The sequence below is a fragment of the Monodelphis domestica genome, chromosome 6 (assembly GCF_027887165.1).
Source record: "Monodelphis domestica isolate mMonDom1 chromosome 6, mMonDom1.pri, whole genome shotgun sequence".
In the NCBI taxonomy this organism is placed as follows: Eukaryota; Metazoa; Chordata; class Mammalia; order Didelphimorphia; family Didelphidae; genus Monodelphis; species Monodelphis domestica.
In genome coordinates, this window is record NC_077232.1 from 259243623 (window position 1) to 259261923 (window position 18301).

Consider the following 18301-nt stretch of genomic DNA (forward strand, 5'->3'; position numbering starts at 1 on the left):
GAAAGGAAAGATAAGGAAGGGACACTTAAGGTCAGTCAAAAGAACAAATCAGTTTTAGCTTTTGCTCAGCTAACTTCCCAAGACCAACCACTCAGGAAAGCAGTATATCATTTCTACTGTGGGAAAAGAGGACCTCTAGCCAAGGAAAGAAAGAAACAGAAAGATCTGGCAGGAAGTAAATTCAAAAATAGACAAAGAATCCTGAAAATTGGGTTACTCCACATCAAAGTTGCTTCTCAACAATGATGGTTTTGGGGGGAGGATAGGAACTTTGGGACTTTTAGCCTCTGAATTGCCCATCCATGTTTCTCCTTTGCCCAATGTGGATCTATATATTGAAGGTGTTCACGATTCTTATTTAATCGATACTGGAGCTTTTTTGTTTTTTTTACAATCTGTACCTAGAGATAGAGGAACTATTGTTAAATGAATGTCAGTGATTGAGGGAGAGGGAAATAGTCAACTGGTTTCTCTGTTGTCACCACTAGAGATTAGTGTTGGACCAATTACGGCTTTGCATTCTTTTTTGTGGATGCCTCAATCACCTACTGATCTATTGGTAAGAGATTTGTTATGTAAACTGATAATTGTTATTCACTATATGCCAGATAAATACACTGACTGCTTACTTGCCTGATGAAAAATTGTTAATGCCTTCATTTGTTAATGTATTATGTGAATGTTGTAATGAGAAACCTCTTTCTTATTCCTCAGTACAGAATGGAAACTTGTTAATCCCTGATTTCCTACCTAAGGAGGTCTGGGCAAGCTCCCCCACTGATGTGGGACTATTTGAATCAGCTATTCCAGTTTCTATTGCTATCAAAGGAGGGAAACCCCCAACAGTACCTCAGTATCCTCTTTCTAAAGAGGCAATCATTGGAATTACATCCATAATTGACTTTTATTAAACAAGGAATCTGATCACCCCTCCCCCATACAACTTGTAGGTCAGAAGCAAATACCCCTATTCTTCCAGTAAAACAACCTGGTCCAGATGGTAAACCCATCTATCATTTTGTCCTGGATCTTAGAGCAATTAACTCTTATTAATTTAGACTATTTTTCCAGGGTAACATGATTCATGTTCTTTCCTTCTCCTCCTCCCAATCCCCTCCAATAGCCAAAGAGCAATTCCACTGGATTTTACATGTGTCATTGATCAAGATCTGTTTCCATATTATTAATATTTGCACTAGGGTGATCGTTTAGAGTCTGCATTCCCAATCATATCCCCATCAACCCATGTGATCAAGCAGTTGTTTTTCTTCTGTATTTCTACTCCCACAGTTCTTTCTCTGGATTCTACCATCATTTTTAAAAGATATACTTTGATCTAATATGGAGATGACTTTCTCCTAACCTCTCCTAACCAAGAAGTCTGCTATCAAGACTGCTGCCATTTGGTTTGGTAACTTGCTAAGTGTGGACACAAGATATCCAAAGCAAAGCTACGGTGGTATAAAACACAGGCGAAATACTTGGTTTTCATTTTGTTGCCAGGAAAAAGATCTATTTCTCCTAAGAGGATACAAGCATTGTAGAACTTGTCTATGCCCAAGACTAAAAAACAGGTAAATGCTCTATTAGGAGCAGCTGGATCCTGGATTCCATCTTTTGGGGAAACTGTGAAGCCTCTTACTGAACTTACAAAAAACTCAGTCACTGAACCTTTAGAAATGAAACCAGAACAGTTGGTTTCTTTAAGGGAACTTGTTCTCATGACCACTCCTACCCTAGGGTTGCCTTAAGTGTTTCTAAGTCTTTCACTCTCTACTTACATGAAAAGAAAAGAGTAGTCTTTGGGGCGTTGACTCAGACTTTTGTATTTTGACACCTTCCAGTGGTTTATTTCTTGGCCCGGTTAGATCCAATAGTCTCTGCAGTCACCCCCTGTTTGACAGTTGTAGCAGTGGCAGCCTTGCTGATTAAGAAGTCAGCCAATCTGATACTAAGAAACCCCCTCACAGTGCAATGCTCTACTGAAGTTGAGGTTTTACTGTTATGCCACCGAACACAGGCATTTTCAGATAAAAGACTTGCTCAGTATGAAGTGACTCTATTAGGAAATGAGAACATCACTATCAAAAGATGTCACACCTGGAGGTGGAGCTAAGATGACTACAGAGTAGCAGGAACTGTCAAACTCTCACAACTGATCACTACAAAGCGTCTCAAAAGGACAAAAATCAAAGTCAGACAAGTGAAGGGACTCTGCCATAGGGCGCAGCCTTGAAGGTCGGCAATGTTTGGGCATTTCCATGCTATAGGAGGGTAAAATTACACCTACCAAAGCATGAGCTGATCACCCCTCCCCAATACCACCTACTGCACCAGAGTCAGAGCAAGGGCTGGAGAAATCCCTAAATTCTTGGGGTTGTCTGAGGGTACCACAGACATACCACCAAGAGCAGTGTAAGGCAGCAAGTCTTGGGACCTGAGACTGAAGAGCACAGAGCCTGGGTGTGGAGATAGGGCAGAAATGGATTGGCCACAACAGACCCAACAGAGACTGGAAAGATAACCTCAGGGCAAAACAGTTTAAAGCTCCCTACACAAAGAGCTGCCTGCCCTCTTCAATCAGACTTCAGGCTAGGAAGGAAAAATAATAGAGAGTCAAAAAACAAAGACAGCAATGGCCACCAACACTCAGGAACCACAATCCACATGTACCAAAAGAAATAAGCTGCAGGAGAAAAAGCCATTGACTTTGGATAATTTCTATGAAAAAGAGCAAAATACAGAAGCAATAGCAGAGAGTGACAAACAAGAAAACACATCCAAACTTTCCCAAAAGAATGGAAATTGGTCACAATCTCTCAAGGAACTCAAAAAGGAGTTCAAGAATCACATAAGAAAGCTAGAAGAAAAATGGGAAGAAAAGTGGGAAAGAGAAATTAAAGTAATACAAAAGTAAAATAACAGACAAAATTTCCCACATGGAAAAAGAGAGACAGAAATGAAATGAAGTAATAAGCAAATTGGAGACCAGAATCGACCTGCTGGAAGCCATGAAAAGCAGGATAGACCAAATCAAAAAGGAAAATCAAAAGATCATAGCTGAAAACCAATCTTTAAAGACTAGAATTGGGCAAGTAGAAGCTAATGATCTCATGAGACAGCAAGAATTAATGAAGCAAAGTCAAAAGAATGACAAAATAGAAAGAAACATGAATTAGCTCATTGAAAAGACAACTGACCTAGAAAACAGATCTAGGAGAGACAATTTGAGAATTGTTGGTCTACCTGAAAACCTGAAAAAAAAAATAGAAGTCTTGACATCATATTACAAGAAATTGTCCAAGAAACCTGCCTGGATATTCTTGAACAAGAGGGAAAAATAGACTTTGAAAGAGTCTATAGATCACCCTCTACATTAAATCCTCAAAAGACAACCCCTGGGAATGTAATTGCCAAATTCAAGGGCTTCCAAACCAAGGAGAAAATATTGCAAGTAGCCAAAAAGAGACAATTCAGATATCAAGGAGCCCTGCTCAGAATTACTCAGGATTTGGTAGCCTTCACTCTAAAGGGCTACAAGGCTTGGAATATGGTATTCAGGAAGGCAAGAGAATTGGGTCTACAACCAAAAGATGTAACACCTTAAATCCTTCCCCTCTGCCACCTGATCTTCCTTTATCAAGGGAGCCCTGACATGACTGTGAAACTGTGATTGAAATGTTGGAACAACCATGCCAAGATCTTTTAGTCTCCCCCCACAAAAGTCCTGAATGAACCCTATATACTGATGTCTCTTCCTTTGTAGACAAAGGGAAAAGTTTTACAGGCACAGCTGTGGTTACTAATTATGATATTTTGTGGTCAGCCTCCCTCCCATTGAACCTCAGCACTCAGACAGCAGAACTTTTGGTCTTAACCCTGTTATTTATCTAGAGGAAAAACTATTATCTATTCAGATTCCTGGTATGCTCTGGGAATGTGTCACACCATGGAAATGCTGTGGGTACAGCATGGGCTCCACATCATCAGGAAAAAAACAGGTAGTACAATCTAATTTGATTAAAGACTTACTTGAAGCCATTCAGCTACCCAAAAGGGAATTGATCCTGTATCCAAAGGAAGTGAATGAGCTGATTTAGATTCAGAGACCACAGCTAAAGAAGGCTCTGTTTATACAAAGCCACCCCATGCTACAGAAGAAAATGAGATAAATAAAAATCCTATCACAGAGACTGATAAGAATCAATGGCCAAACATCACCTATGAAGACATAGAAGTTGAATATTTGAGTCCTTACAAATTGATTTTATAAATCTGCCCAAAGTCGGACACCTAAAATATTGTTTGGTTATCATTGACCAATTAACAAGGTGGGATGAAGCTTTCCCTGCTTCAAAAGGCTGATGCAGCCTTTGTAATAAAGATTCTTATTCAGGAAATTGTTCTCAAATATGACCCCTCAGCTAAAGTTGATTCTGATAGGAACTCTCATTTCATGGATACAGCCCTTTCTAGAGTTTATGCTAATTTAGGAATCATGCCAAGATTCCATGCTTGTTACAACCCAGAATCTTCAGGCCAGGTGGAAGGTATGAACAAAGAGATTAAGCTCTGACTGGAAAACTGTGTCAGGAAACACATTTAGAATTGCCTAATATACTGTGTGAAGGGATCCTTCCTCCCAGGATCACGTACCGGGGTCCTACCAGCGCTACGTCAGTGCGCTCTGGTGTAGGTCACAGGACTGTGGCCTATGTATTTGATCCCGAGATGATTGAGTTTGACCCAGAAGGGAGAGGGAGGTGAAAAGGTTTGAGACAAGGAAGTACACTCTCTCTATTCTACTCAGGTGCTCAGTGAAAAGGAGGGTGGCTGAGAGAGAGCCATGCCCATGTGGTTATTTGAGAATAGGCTTCTATATCTCTCTATCTGTCTGCCTTCTCTTACTCAAGTAAATATTAATAAACTCTATGGAAATTAAGAGCTGGAGTTTTAATTTAGCTTTAACAATACTACCAATAGCTCTTTTTTCCTTAAGGAGCCGGCCTTGAGGAGATTATCATGTCTCCCCTTATGAAATGCTTTTTGGCCATCCTTCTTTGAAAGCTAAACCTTTTGTGCCAGTATATACGTCTTTGTGAGGGGGAGATTTTATTATTGCTAAATATATCAGAGAATTGCAACACAGATTAAAAGAATTACATGCTGTTGGAGCAATAGTTCAGTCTGGCCCTATAGATTTTTCTCTGCACAGCTTTCAGCCTGGTGATTATGTCTATATAAAAAATTTTCAGCGTTCCAGCGTACTTCAGCCTGTTTGGCAGTGACCTTTTCAGGTTCTTCTAACCACTCCTACAGCGGTCGTGTTTGAAAAAAGGAATCATGGATGTGGAGGAATCCACAGAACCGCCCACAGAACCACCCACAGAACCACCCACAGAACCACCCACAGAACCACCCACAGAACCACCCACAGAACCACCCACAGAACCGCCCACAGAACCGCCCACAGAACAGCCCACAGAACAGCCCACAGAACCACCCACAGAACCGCCCACAGAACCGCCCACAGAACAGCCCACAGAACCACCCACAGAACCGCCCACAGAACCGCCCACAGAACAGCCCACAGAACAGCCCACATCGCCCATAGCACCCTCCACATCACAGGATGTCATATCGTCCTCCACAACACAGCTCACAGAACAAACCAGCTCCTTCAACAGGTTACTAATTACTTCCCACGAGTCTTCTTTCCTCTCTGCCTTCTCTCAACTGGAACTCTCTGAACAGGATATAAGGTACGCTGAGCAGTTTTTTCAAATATTTTTGGGCAATTTTGGTGCAAATATGCCTCAGTTATTATTTTTAGGTCTGTTAATCATATGGTTCACATTTAGCCGTCAGAGAGGAGCACAGTATATCCATCTTATGTGCTTACTGCCTCTCTGTCTAGGTATGCCTACTCCCTCTTCACACTCTGAATGTAATATAACTCCTACACAAGCCTGAGTTTGAGAAACTTCTTTTTGTTTATCCATTTTCCCTTGCGTCACTGTCACTATCGATGATTGTTTTAGAATACCTGAAAGTGCTTCCTTTAGCCTTCTTTTCACACCCCTTCTTTATACCATTTGGACTGTATACCATTTATTATGCTTAAGTGGCATTATTTAACTTTTGATCTATTTTCAGTTCATAATATAACCACAATTCAGACTACCTCTTCAAACCCAATATACCTCTTCAATTTTTTTGTTATTACATGCAATCAAACCAAATATCAAGACTACTGATTTAGTCCTTCCCTTTGTCTCTCAAGCGTCCTCTTATTGTCATCCTTTGATGAAATGTTGGTGGCACTGGCCTCTGTTTTATTGCAACAAAGTCACAGAAACTTCATATCACAGATGGGCTTTTATCTCTACCTCCATTGGCCCAAGAGAGTTTTCCAACCAAACTCATATTCATTACAAAATGTAGAATTCCTCCTTTAAATGCTTTACATCCATTGCCAAACTTCACTTTGGGTGTAACTCGACATAGGGCTTCCCACACTGTCATTAGTCTGGGATCTGATGTTCACTGTAATCAGACTTTTGAAATCCTTCCTGAAAGTAATTTGACTTCTTTTTTTTGTGCTATTACTAGGACCAAAAAAGAGGAAATGCTTCTTTTGTTTCTTTTGCCACTGTCACACACAGCACAAACCATAAGGCAGATCATATTCAAGCATTATCCTGGAGATTAATAACCCCTGGATAATTTTTTCCTCTCTCCCTTCAGGATGGTATGCACTTATGGAATAGCTTATCTTGTTCCAGTGGTGACCATTAAAGAACACACAAAGGGTCTAATAAGCATTAGTTATACAAGAAATCTGGGTGCATGGTGACATAGAGAGAAAAGATCTATTTGGGAAAGTTCTAATCCCATGGTGTCACATGGAAACAACCCTTGGTATAAATTTTTATGTGCCTTAGTTCCTAATCTTGGAATTACAACAGTAATAGACTCTGTAGAAAATTTATCCTCTGAACTTGAAGGATTAGCTCAAAATACAGCAACCAATATTTTGCATACCTCAAGGGCTCTTTCCAAACTCCAGACTGAACTTGATTCATTGGTCCAGGTAGTTTTGGAAAATTGCCTGGTGTTGGATCTTGAGTATGTGCCATAATTAATCTATCCTGTTATTCACACATTAATAGTTTGGGAGATGTCATGAATGACATTGGAGCCCTACAGAACTTATTAAACAATACCTCTCAGGTAGCACAACACCCACATGTGCAAGAAGGATCTACTTCCTGGGGGGATCCAGCCACATGGTTTTCATGATTAGTCTCATGGTTCAATGGAGAAGGCTTATTCCAATTTATCCTTAATTGCGTCCTTATCATTTTGAGACTCATTGTTAAATTAATTGTAAATTGTTGCACAACTCAGTTTTCTAAATGTTAATGTGTTCTGAAGTACATGATACAGGTTCTTTTCAGCTGTATCCTTTAAGCATGAACTCTTCCAAGATATTATCAATATATTGAATCCTATTCAACTTCCTGTTGCATTGATGACTGCAACTATACAACTTCAATCTGCTTCTTGCGACATCTGTGAGAATTGTGTATTGTACTATCTGGACCCTAATTGGATCTTGGTGGACCTCGATTTGACTTTCTCTTTTTTCCATAGAGATAATACAAATCCAATAGGATTTATACCTGGGGAGAACAATCAGGACTTTGCTCCAGCACCTGTGGCAAGTCCCAGGGATGGAGCTACTTCTGAGTCACAACCCTCACTGACATCTACTAGCAGCAGGAGACACTCAGGAATAATATTTGATGCCTTATGTTTTTGTATTATATGTTCCTCACCAAAACTTGCCTTAATAGGACTCCTTGGTGTAGCTCTTGTTATACTTTCTATAAAAGAGCAGTGCACTCAATTCAATGTGGTCTCATGCTACCACCCTGTCATGCTGCCAATCCCAGTGAACATTCCACACAAGAATTTTTTCTGAAGTGTCGAAAGTGCAGATAGCCAAGGTGTGTTGAGTCAGGGATGGGCGTGTTTTCTTCCATTCTAAATAGGAGTGAATCTTTATTTGGACCACCATGTACATAGTCTATTCACCCTTGCTACTATGGAAACAAACAAAACCCATACTGTAGAGATAGTTTTCCTCAACTTTCTCTCTCTTAAAATTTCTCTCTCTCTTTTCCTTAAATTAGCTTGTATGCTATTTAATTTTTCATACTCTTACCTTTGCAAATATTATCAGATTATACACCCACATGATACCTGCAGGTATTCAAGCCCTGATGGCAGATTTTGTGAACTACAAGTTAAAGCAGAATGGCTATGTGTCTAGAACATGCCCAGGGGAGAGCTCAGCTCTTATACCCCTATGGCAGGCCATGCAACGGGCCGGAGATGAATCTGAATCCCTCGTTCAAGGCACCTTTCCTCACCTGACAACCCAGTTCCACTTATCACCTGAAACAGCCCAACATTATTTCACCCAGGTTTCAGATGAACTTTTTAATGATGGGACCCACCGGGGCCATCAGGTGGGAGCCTTCTTCTTTGGAACAGCACTTTGTAGCCACAGTGTCAACAAAAATATGGAGCCACTAGTAGAACAGATAGAAGACTGGATGGTGATCTACCTAGAGACTAAACTAGCAGACTGGGGATTCACAACAACGGAGGACTAAGAAGTGAAGTACCTACAAGAAGTACCTAGAGACTCTAGGGACTGTAGGGGGTTACATTCCTAGTCATCCTACTATGGGACCCTGCCAAATATTTTCATGTTGGCTTGCAGCTATGCCTACACATTATAGAGATATATATTAGTACTTTATTGTATTAACAATTAAGTTAACAACTAACTTTAATCAATAGCCTTGTATTAACATAAGTGTAGCTTCTCACAAATTGATTGTTGTGCCGAAAAGCCTGTGATGGTCCCTAGACTGTAGATGATCCAATAGAAAGATGTCTGTGTCTTTATTTGGATCAGAGGAGGGATAATGTGAGTGTGAAGTCCCCTACCCCCTTTTGTGATTATAATAGTATTAGATTTTATGATTATTTTAATAACACAATCATTCATTTTTGAGTTGATAGTCAAATAATATAGTTTGCTTCATATGAAAAAATAGTTCTGGGTGGTATCAAATCTTGTTTACATCTTAACTTTAAGCCTATAACCCAAGAGTTTCCACTTAGCCCACTGCACCTTCTTTTTTCATATAACAAGATAATCAGACAAGGTTTGGAAGAATACTCTTTTTTTGTATAACAAAATTTCATAATAATTGTTAGCAGAAAAACAACTAGCCACCAACTCCTTATTACAGAGGCTTTGGAAAGGTCAGCTATAATAATAGACATGTTATCATCCATAATAATTTTTTTTACAGTTTCTAGCTTAATCAGCACTTGTATCATTGATTAAGAACTGCCCATTTGTTGATTGCATTTGCTGTCACTGTGTCATCAGGTTTGTTGGCATAAAATCTATCTCCTACGGCTTGGGGTCTCTGATTCTGATCTTGACTAGAGTCCAGCTTTATTGTGAGACTGGCAACCTCTCAATAAAGCTATTTAGTTTGGAGTTTTTGTATTGATGTGCTAAATTTTTTGCCACAAGGGTGAAGAGAGCATAGGTAAGAGAATAGTATCTGCAATGTTTACATCAATGTAAATAAAATCAGTATTAAGAGATAACAAACCTTTTGGTCAAAGGCAATACACAATTTAAATTAGTATCAAAATTCAAGCACACATTCTTTCTGTTGACAATTGATTGACTATAAAAGTAGAAAGTAACATGTACTAAAGCATAATCATCCTTTGATGGGTTCTGCTGAACTATGTGTGTGGGGGAGAGAATGTACATATGTTCTGGGGGATTGTTTAGGTATTGGTATTTATATATACATATATATATTCTTTCTAAAATGTATTAATAAAACCTTTAAAAAATGGGAGTATTAGACTAGGTATCCAGGTGTCTATGGTTTCTTCTTCCTCTAAGTCCTCTGACCCTCAGAAGAAAAAAAAACAAACTTAAATTGAAAATAGTTTAGCCATTGAGAGATGCAATTTTTACTACAAGCCTTTCTTTATGTGGGAAATACCTGGAAGCAAAGGATGTCTTCTTAAGGGAAAGGAATAGAATTTTCATTTTAGTATGCTATCTTGTCTCTAAAATTGCTTTCTGTCATCCCCTCCCCCATTCTATCTTTTTCTTAGTTTGAAGAAGAGAAAAGAAGCTAAAGGCCGGAAATACGAGGAATTCAAGAAAGCAGAGGTAATTCTATTTGTGTTTTTTTTTTTTAAGTCACATTTAGTCAGTGTTGGAGGTGGCATGGAAAGAGACACATAAAAGAGCTGCTGATGGAGCTGTTCAATGGGTCCAAGCATTCTGGAAAGCTATTTGGAATTATGCAAAGGCAGTGACTAAAATCCCTGTGTCATTTGACCCATGGCTAGATATATGCTCCAAGGAGCTCAGTGAGGAGGAAAAATATTTACAGTAACAATTTTCATAGAAACAAAATACTGGAAGGAGAGCTGATGGCCGTCCATTATGGAACAGCTAGTAAAATCATGGCAAATTAATGGAATTCAATTAAAGAATAATTTCATTAGGAATTTAGTTATTAAGAAAGTATTGCTGTACCACAACAGTGAATGTGATAAGTATAGAAAAGCATTAGAATGGGGTGCAAAATAAAATAAGCAGAGGTAGGAAATCATTGTAGACAATAATTACAACAGCATAAATGGAAAACACCAATAAAACAATCAAAACAATGCTCTGAAATTATAAAGATCAAAACTGGCTCCAATGAAGGGATAAGGGAAAGCACTTCTCTCTTTCTGTGTAGAGATGAGGGACTGTGTGTGTGGAACACTGCATGTAAAGTCAACATTTTTTTTCCACTGGTTTGGTTAGTTTTGCTGAAGCACTTTTTCCTCCTTTGCCATTCTTGGTTATAAGGGCCTGGTACTCTGGGGTGGGGAGGGGAGAGAGATCAATGGGAAATGAAGGTGATGTAAAAAAGGCAAAAATAACAATGAAAACTGGTTTTGAAAAATAAAAGTCACTGTCTAAGATGACATGTGAAATATTTCAGCACTTGCTTTCAGGAATATTTCAGGTTATTTTGTGCCTCTATGATCGCATTACTAACATCTATCTAAGCTCTAAATCCAGTTCAAAGCAGTCATAATATCAAGTCCCTCCAATTTAACCAATCTCTGTCTTCCTGACTTAAAAAAAAAAAACAACAACAACCCTTACCTTCCATCTTAGAATCAGTACTGTGTATTGGTCCCAAGGCAGAAGAGTGGTAAGGGCTAGGCAATGGGGGTTAAGTGACTTGCCCAGGGTCATACAGCTAGGAAGTGTCTGAGGCCGGATATGAAGTCTGAGTCTAGCTTTCAATCCACTGACTCACTTATATATACTCCCCATCCCAGCATTCAGTTTTGATTGTTTTGTTGCTGCTTTTTTTATTCCATTTATACTTTGTCTACGGTGATTTCCCAACTCTGCTTACTTTACTTTGCATTCATTCTTCTTAGTCCTTTTCCTGATTTTTAATTTAAATGTGGGATAATATAGTTAAAGGCAGAATAAAGACATGGTCCTAATAATTTTAATGCAGTCAGTCCTTTGGTGGATGCATTTTTATTATTGTGAGATTTTGCAATGAAAATAATCTTGAAAAGTAATGCCCACCATTGCCCTGACATGTTTTTGACATTTTTTAATTTGGTCAATTTCAAACATTATTCCTTGGTTACAAAAATCATTTTCTATTCCTCCCTCCTCTCACCCCACTCCTCCCATAGCCCACGCGCAATTCCACGGGGTATTACATGTGTTCTTGATCAGAACCCATTTCCATGTTGGTATTTGCACTAGGAGGTTCATTTAGAATCTATATCTCCGGGGGCAGCTGGGTAGCTCAGTGGATTGAGAACCAGGCCTAGAGACGGGAGGTCCTAGGTTCAAATCCGGCCTCAGCCACTTCCTAGTTGTGTGACCCTGGGCAAGTCACTTGACCCCCATTGCCTACCCTTACCACTCTTCTACCTTGGAGCCAATATACAGTATTGACTCCAAGATGGAAAGTAAGGGTTTAAAAAAAAAAAAAAGAATCTACATCTCCAACCATATCCCCTTTGACCCATGTCATTAAGCAGTTGTTTTCTTTGGTGTTTTTACTCCCACAGTATTTCCTCTGAATGTGGATAGTGTTCTTTCTCCTAGATCCCTCTAAGTTGTCCAGGATCGCTGCATTGCCACTAATGGAGAAGTCCATTACATTTGATTGTACCACAGTGTATCAGTCTCTGTGTACAATGTTCTCCTGGCTCTGCTCCTCTCGCTCTGCATCACTTCCTGGAGGTTGTTCCAGTCTCCATGGAGTTCCTTCACTTTATTATTCCTTTAAGCACAATAGTATTCCATCACCAACATATACCACAATTTGTTCAGCCATTCCCCAATTGAAGGGCATCCCCTCATTTTCCAATTTTTTGCCACCATAAAGAGCACAGCTATGAATATTCTTGTACAAGTCTTTTTCCTTATTATCTTTTTGGGGTACAAACCCAGTAATGCAATGGCTAGATCAAAGGGAAGGCAGTCTTTTAGCGCCCTTTGGGCATAGTTCCAAATTGCCCTCCAGAATGGTTGGATCAATTCACAACTCCACCAGCAGTGAATTAATGTCCCCACGTTGCCACATCCCCTCCAGCATTCATTACTTTCCTTTGATGTCATGTTAGCCAATCTGCTAGGTGTGAGGTGATACTTCAGAGTTGTTTTGATTTGCATTTCTCTGATTATAAGAGATTTAGAGCACTTTTTCATGTGCTTATTAATAGTTTTGATTTCTTTAATTGAAAATTATCTATTCATGTCCCTTGCCCATTTATCAATTGGAGAATGGCTTGATTTTTTGTACAATTAATTTAGCTCTTTGTAAATTTGAGTGATTAGACTGTTGTCAGAGGTTTTTGTTATGAAGATTGTTTCCCAGTTTGTTATTTCCCTTCTGATTTTGGTTACATTGGTTTTGTTTGTACAAAAACTTTTTAATTTGATGTAATCAAAATTACTGATTTTATATTTTGTGTTTTTTTTTCTAGCTCTTGCTTGGTTTTAAAGTCTTTCCTTTCCCAAAGATCTGAAATGTATACTATTCTGTGTTCTCCTAATTTATTTATAGTTTCCTTCTTTATGTTCAAGTCATCCACCCATTATGAGTTTATCTTGGTGTAGGGTGTGAGATGTTAATGCAAACCTAGTCTCTCCTACACTGTTTTCCAATTTTCCCAGCAGTTTTTGTCAAATAGTGGATTTTTGTCCCAAAAGCTGGGATCTTTGGGCTTGTCATAGACTGTCTTGCTAAGGTCACTTACCCTACGTCTATTCCACTGATCCTCCTTTCGGTCTCTTAGCCAGTACCAAATTGTTTTGATGACCACTGCTTTATAGTATAGTTTGAGATCGGGGACTGGAAGGCCACCTTCCTTTGCATTTTTTTTTCATTATTTCCCTGGATATCCTTGATCTTTTGTTCTTCCTAATGAACTTTGTTATTCTTTTTTCTAATTCAGTAAAAAAGTTTTTTGGAATTTCGATGGGTATGGCACTAAATAGATATATAAGTTTGGGTAGGATGGTCATTTTTATTATGTTAGCTCGTCCTACACATGAGCAGTTAATATTTTTTGAATTGCTCAGGTCTAGTTTTAGTTGTGTGGAAAGTGTTTTGTAGTTGTGTTCATATAGTTCCTGTGTTTGTGTTGGCAGATAGATTCCTAAGTATTATATTGTCTAAGGTGATTTTGTATGGGATTTCTCTTTCTAATTCCTGATGCTGCGATGTTTTGGAGATATATAGAAATGCTGATGACTTATGTGGGTTTATTTTGTATCCTGCAACTTTGCTAAAGTTGTTGATTATTTCTACTATCTTTTTAGTTGATTCTCTAGGATTCTTTAAGTACACCATCATATCCTCTGCAAAGAGTAATAGTTTGGTCTCCTCATTGCCAATATTAATACCTTCAATTTCTTTTTCTTCTCTAATTGCTACTGCTAGTGTTTTTAGTATAGTGTTAAATAATAGAGGTGATAATGGGCATCCTTGTTTCACTCCTGATCTTATTGGGAAGGCTTCGAGTTTATCCCCATTACAGATGATGTTTGCTGATGGTTTTAGATAGATACTGTTTATTATTTTTAGGAAAGACCCTTCTATTCCTATACTTTCTAGTGTTTTTAATAGGAATGGGTGCTATATTTTGTCAAAGGCTTTTTCTGTGTCTTTTGAGATAATCATGTGATTTTTGTTGGTTTGCTTGTTGATATGGTCAATTATGTGGATGGTTTTCCTAATATTGAATGATCCTTGCATTCCTGGTATGAATCCTACCTGGTCATATTGAATAACTCTCGTGATCACTTGCTGGAGTCTTTTTGCTAGTATTCTATTTAAGATTTTTGCATCTATATTCATTAGGGAGATTGGTCTGTAGTTTTCTTTCTCCATTTTTGACCTGCCTGGCCACATTTGTGTCATAAAAGGAATTTGATAGAACTCCCTTTTTGCTTATTATGTCAGATAGTTTTTGTAGTATTGGGATTAGCTGTTCTTTGAATGTTTGATAGAATTCACAATGTGAATCCATCAGGCCCTGGGGATTTTTTCTTAGGGAGTTCTTTGATGACCTGTTCAATTTCTTTTTCTGATATGGGCTTATTTAAGAATTCTATTTCTTCTTCTGTTAATCTAGGCAATTTATGTTTTTGTAAATATTCATCCATATCACCTAGATTGGCATGTTTATTGCCATATAATTGGGCAAAATAGTTTTTAAAGATTGCCTTAATTTCCTCTTCATTGGAGGTGAGGTCCCCCTTTTCGTCTATGATACTGTTAATTTGATTTTCTTCTTTCCTTTTTTAAATTAGATTGACCAGTACTGTGTCTATTTTGTTTGTTTTTTCAAAATACCAGATTCTAGTCTTATTTATTAGTTCAAAAGTTCTATCAATTTTGATTTTACTAATTTCTCCCTTAATTTTTATGATCTCTAATTTGGTTTTCTTCTGGGGGCATTTGATTTGTTCGCTTTCAAGTTTTTTTTATTTCATGTCCAATTCATTGATCTCTGCCCTCCCTAATTTGTTAATATATGATCTCAAGGATATAAAATTTCCCCTGAGTACTGCTTTGGCTGCATCCCATAAGGTTTTAAAGGATGTCTCATCATTGCCATTTTCTTCAATGAAATTATTAATTGTTTCTATGATTTGTTCTCTAACTGATTTTGGAGAATAATATTTAATTTTCAATTAATTTTTAATTTGGCTCTCTGTGTACCCTTACTGATCATTATTTTTATTGCATTATTATATGAAAAGGTTGCATTTATTATTTCTGCTTTTCTGCATTTCCTTCCCATGTTTTTATGACCTAGTATGTGGTCAATCTTTGTGAATGTACCATGTGCTGCTGAAAATAAGGTGTATTCCTTTTTGTCCCTATTTATTTTCCTCCATATATCTATTAACTCTAATTTTTCTAAGATTTCATTCACCTCTTTTACCTCTTTCTTATTTATTTTTTTATTTGATTTATCTAAATTTGATAGTGGTAGGTTCAGGTCTCCCACTAGTATAGTTTTATTATCTATTTCCTCCTTCAATTCTCCTAGTTTCTCCATTAGAAATTTGGGTACCATACTATTTGGTGCATACATGTTGATTAGTGATATTTCCTCATTGTCTAAACTCCCTTTTATACGGATGTATTTACCTTCCCTATCCCTTTTAGTCAAGTCTATTTTTAATTTGGCTTTGTCAGATATGATGATTGCAACTCCTGCCTTCTTTCTATCAGTTGAGGCCCAATAGGTCTTGCTCCAACCTTTAATTCTGATCTTGTGAATATCTACTCAGCTCAGGTGTGTTTCTTGTAGACAACATATGGTAGGATTTTGGATTCTAATCCACTCCGTATTTGTCTACATTTTATGGGTGAGTCCATCCCATTCACAATCAAAGTTATGATTGTCACTTGTGAATTCCCTAGCATTTTGATATCCTCTCCTAGTTCTGTCCTTTCTTCTTTTGCTATATCCTTTTAAACCAGGGGTTTACTTTTAATCAATCCCCCTAATCCTCTCCCTTGATATGCTTCCCTTTCTGGTCCCTCCCTTTTGATTCCCTACTTGTTGTTTTTTTAGGGTCTGTTAAATTCCCTCCCCCCTCTCCATCCCTCCCTTTTTGTACTCCCTCCCCTCTACCCCCCTTCGTTTTACCTTCTCCCTTACCCTGTTGGATAAGGTAGAATTCAAGATCCCAATGGATCTAGATGCTCTTCCCTCTCAGACTTGATTTCACTGAGAGTAAGGTTTAAGTATTACCTATTAGCACTCTCTTCCTCTCCTTCTTATAAGAGTATTCTTCCCCTCCCCTTCCCATGTGTATCTTTGTGTGAAAAAGATTATTCTATTTATTTTATTTCTATTTCTTCAAGTATCTCTTGGTACCATCATCGATTCCCCCACACCCTTTTTCTTTTTTTTTATATCATCTTATAGCCCTTAATGCCCCAATCTTTCCCTATGAGTGATTCTTCTAATTACTATAATAATGAATACAATTTTTGAGAGTTACAAATAACATTTTCTCCATATATTAATATGTATATAATTTGATCTAATTATAGCCCTTATAGATGAGAGTTTGAATTAAAAAAACATTTTTTCTCCTTTCCCCTTTCTTTAATATTTACCTTTTCATGTTTCTCTTGCTCTTTTTGTTTGGATATCAAACTTTCCACTGAGTTCTGGTCTTTTCTTTGCAAATAATTGGAAATCTTTTATTTTGTTGCATGCCCATACTTTTCCCTGGAAGTATATAGTCAGTTTTGATGGATAGGTGATTCTTGGTTGAAGACCCAGTTCTCTTGCCTTTCTGAATATTGTGTTCCAGGCCTTGCAGTCCTTTAGTGTAGAAGCTGCCAGGTCTTGTGTGATCCTGATTGGTACTCCTTGGTATCTGAATTGTCTCTTTTTGGCTTCTTGTAGAATTTTCTCCTTAGCTTGAAAGCTCTGGAATTTGGCAATTACATTCCTGGGAGTTGTCTTTTAGGGATTTAGTGTAGAGGGAGCTCTATGAACTCTTTCAATGTTTATTTTGCCCTCTTGTTCAAGAACATCAGGGTAGTTTTCTTGAATGATTTCTTGTATTATGATGTCAATATTTCTGACTTTTCAGGTAGACCAATGATTCTCAAATTGTCTCTCCTTCCTCTGTTTTCCTGATCTGTCACCTTGTCAGGGAGATATTTTATGTTTTCTTCTAATTTGTCAGTCTCTTGACTGTGCTTTATTAATTCTTGTTGTTTTGCAAGCTCATTGTCTTTCAGTTGCCTAATTCTGGTCTTTAAAGACCGGTTTTCTTTTCAGTTTGGTCTACCCTGCTTTTTGTGGCTTCCAGTTGTTTCTCCTATTGGGAGTTCTTGTCCCTCTGACTGTTGTTCTCTCTTTGAATTATTTCCCATTTTTCTTGCCAGAAGACTTCCATCTTTTGGATAATCTCCAATTTGAATTCTTCCAGAGCTTGTGGACAATTTACATTTTTGGGAAGGTTTTGATTTTGTTAGAATTTCATCCTTTTTTTCCTCTATAGCCTGGGTTTTTCCTCTAAAAATTTTCAAGAGTCTATGTCTTCTTCCTGTTTTTCTTGGAGGGTGTTTGTTGGTCCTGGGCACAATTAGCCATCCCTATGGTGGTTTTTCCTTCCCTTTTTAGTCAGAAATCTGAGTGAGATGGGCAGGTTCTCTGTTAATGGAGTTAAGGAGCAAGGCTTTTGCCTGAGGCAAGCTCTTGAATCTCTGCAGCCTCTGCTGTTAACTAGAGTGCCCACGGTCTGAACTCTGTAGTGAGCAGAGGTTTCCAGTGTAACTGCTCTCAGGGGTAGATCCCCAGCAGTCCTAGTCAGCTCTCAAGGACCTGGAAGTGCCCCTTGCTCACTCTAGAGGTGTCCCTCACTCACTCGCTGTTTCTGGTGCGTGCTGGCTCTGATTCTGGCTCCATCGGTGGGGTGGGGGAGGGTATATTGGCTCACATTTGGGTGGGAGCTTTTTCTCCTTATTAGAGCAAGGAAATGCTCAAACCCCATGTACCTTCAATGCTGCTCCCTACTGTTGAGTCTTTCGGTTCTTCTGAAGATGGTTTTTATGTTCTTTTGAGGTAGTCTATTTCATTGGGTGCTAGGGAGAGGAAGTGT

General features: G+C 38.3%; 1 protein-coding gene across 2 annotated transcripts in view; it reads left to right on the forward strand.

Annotated features, from left to right (window-relative positions):
* Window positions 1-721: 721 nt before the first annotated feature.
* Window positions 722-18301, forward strand: part of LOC100014151 (sodium/hydrogen exchanger 9B2) — a 71104-nt gene continuing 53524 nt past the window's right edge. The window contains exons 1-3 of one of the 2 annotated variants that reach the window (XM_007495863.3): window positions 4483-4550; window positions 5256-5762; window positions 10231-10288. In XM_007495863.3, the coding sequence (XP_007495925.1) occupies window positions 5344-5762; window positions 10231-10288 (477 nt within the window). In that variant the 5' untranslated portion in view covers window positions 4483-4550; window positions 5256-5343. Of the gene's footprint in view, window positions 5763-10230; window positions 10289-18301 lie in introns of both variants that reach the window. The other variant, XM_056803122.1, reaches the window with a different exon arrangement.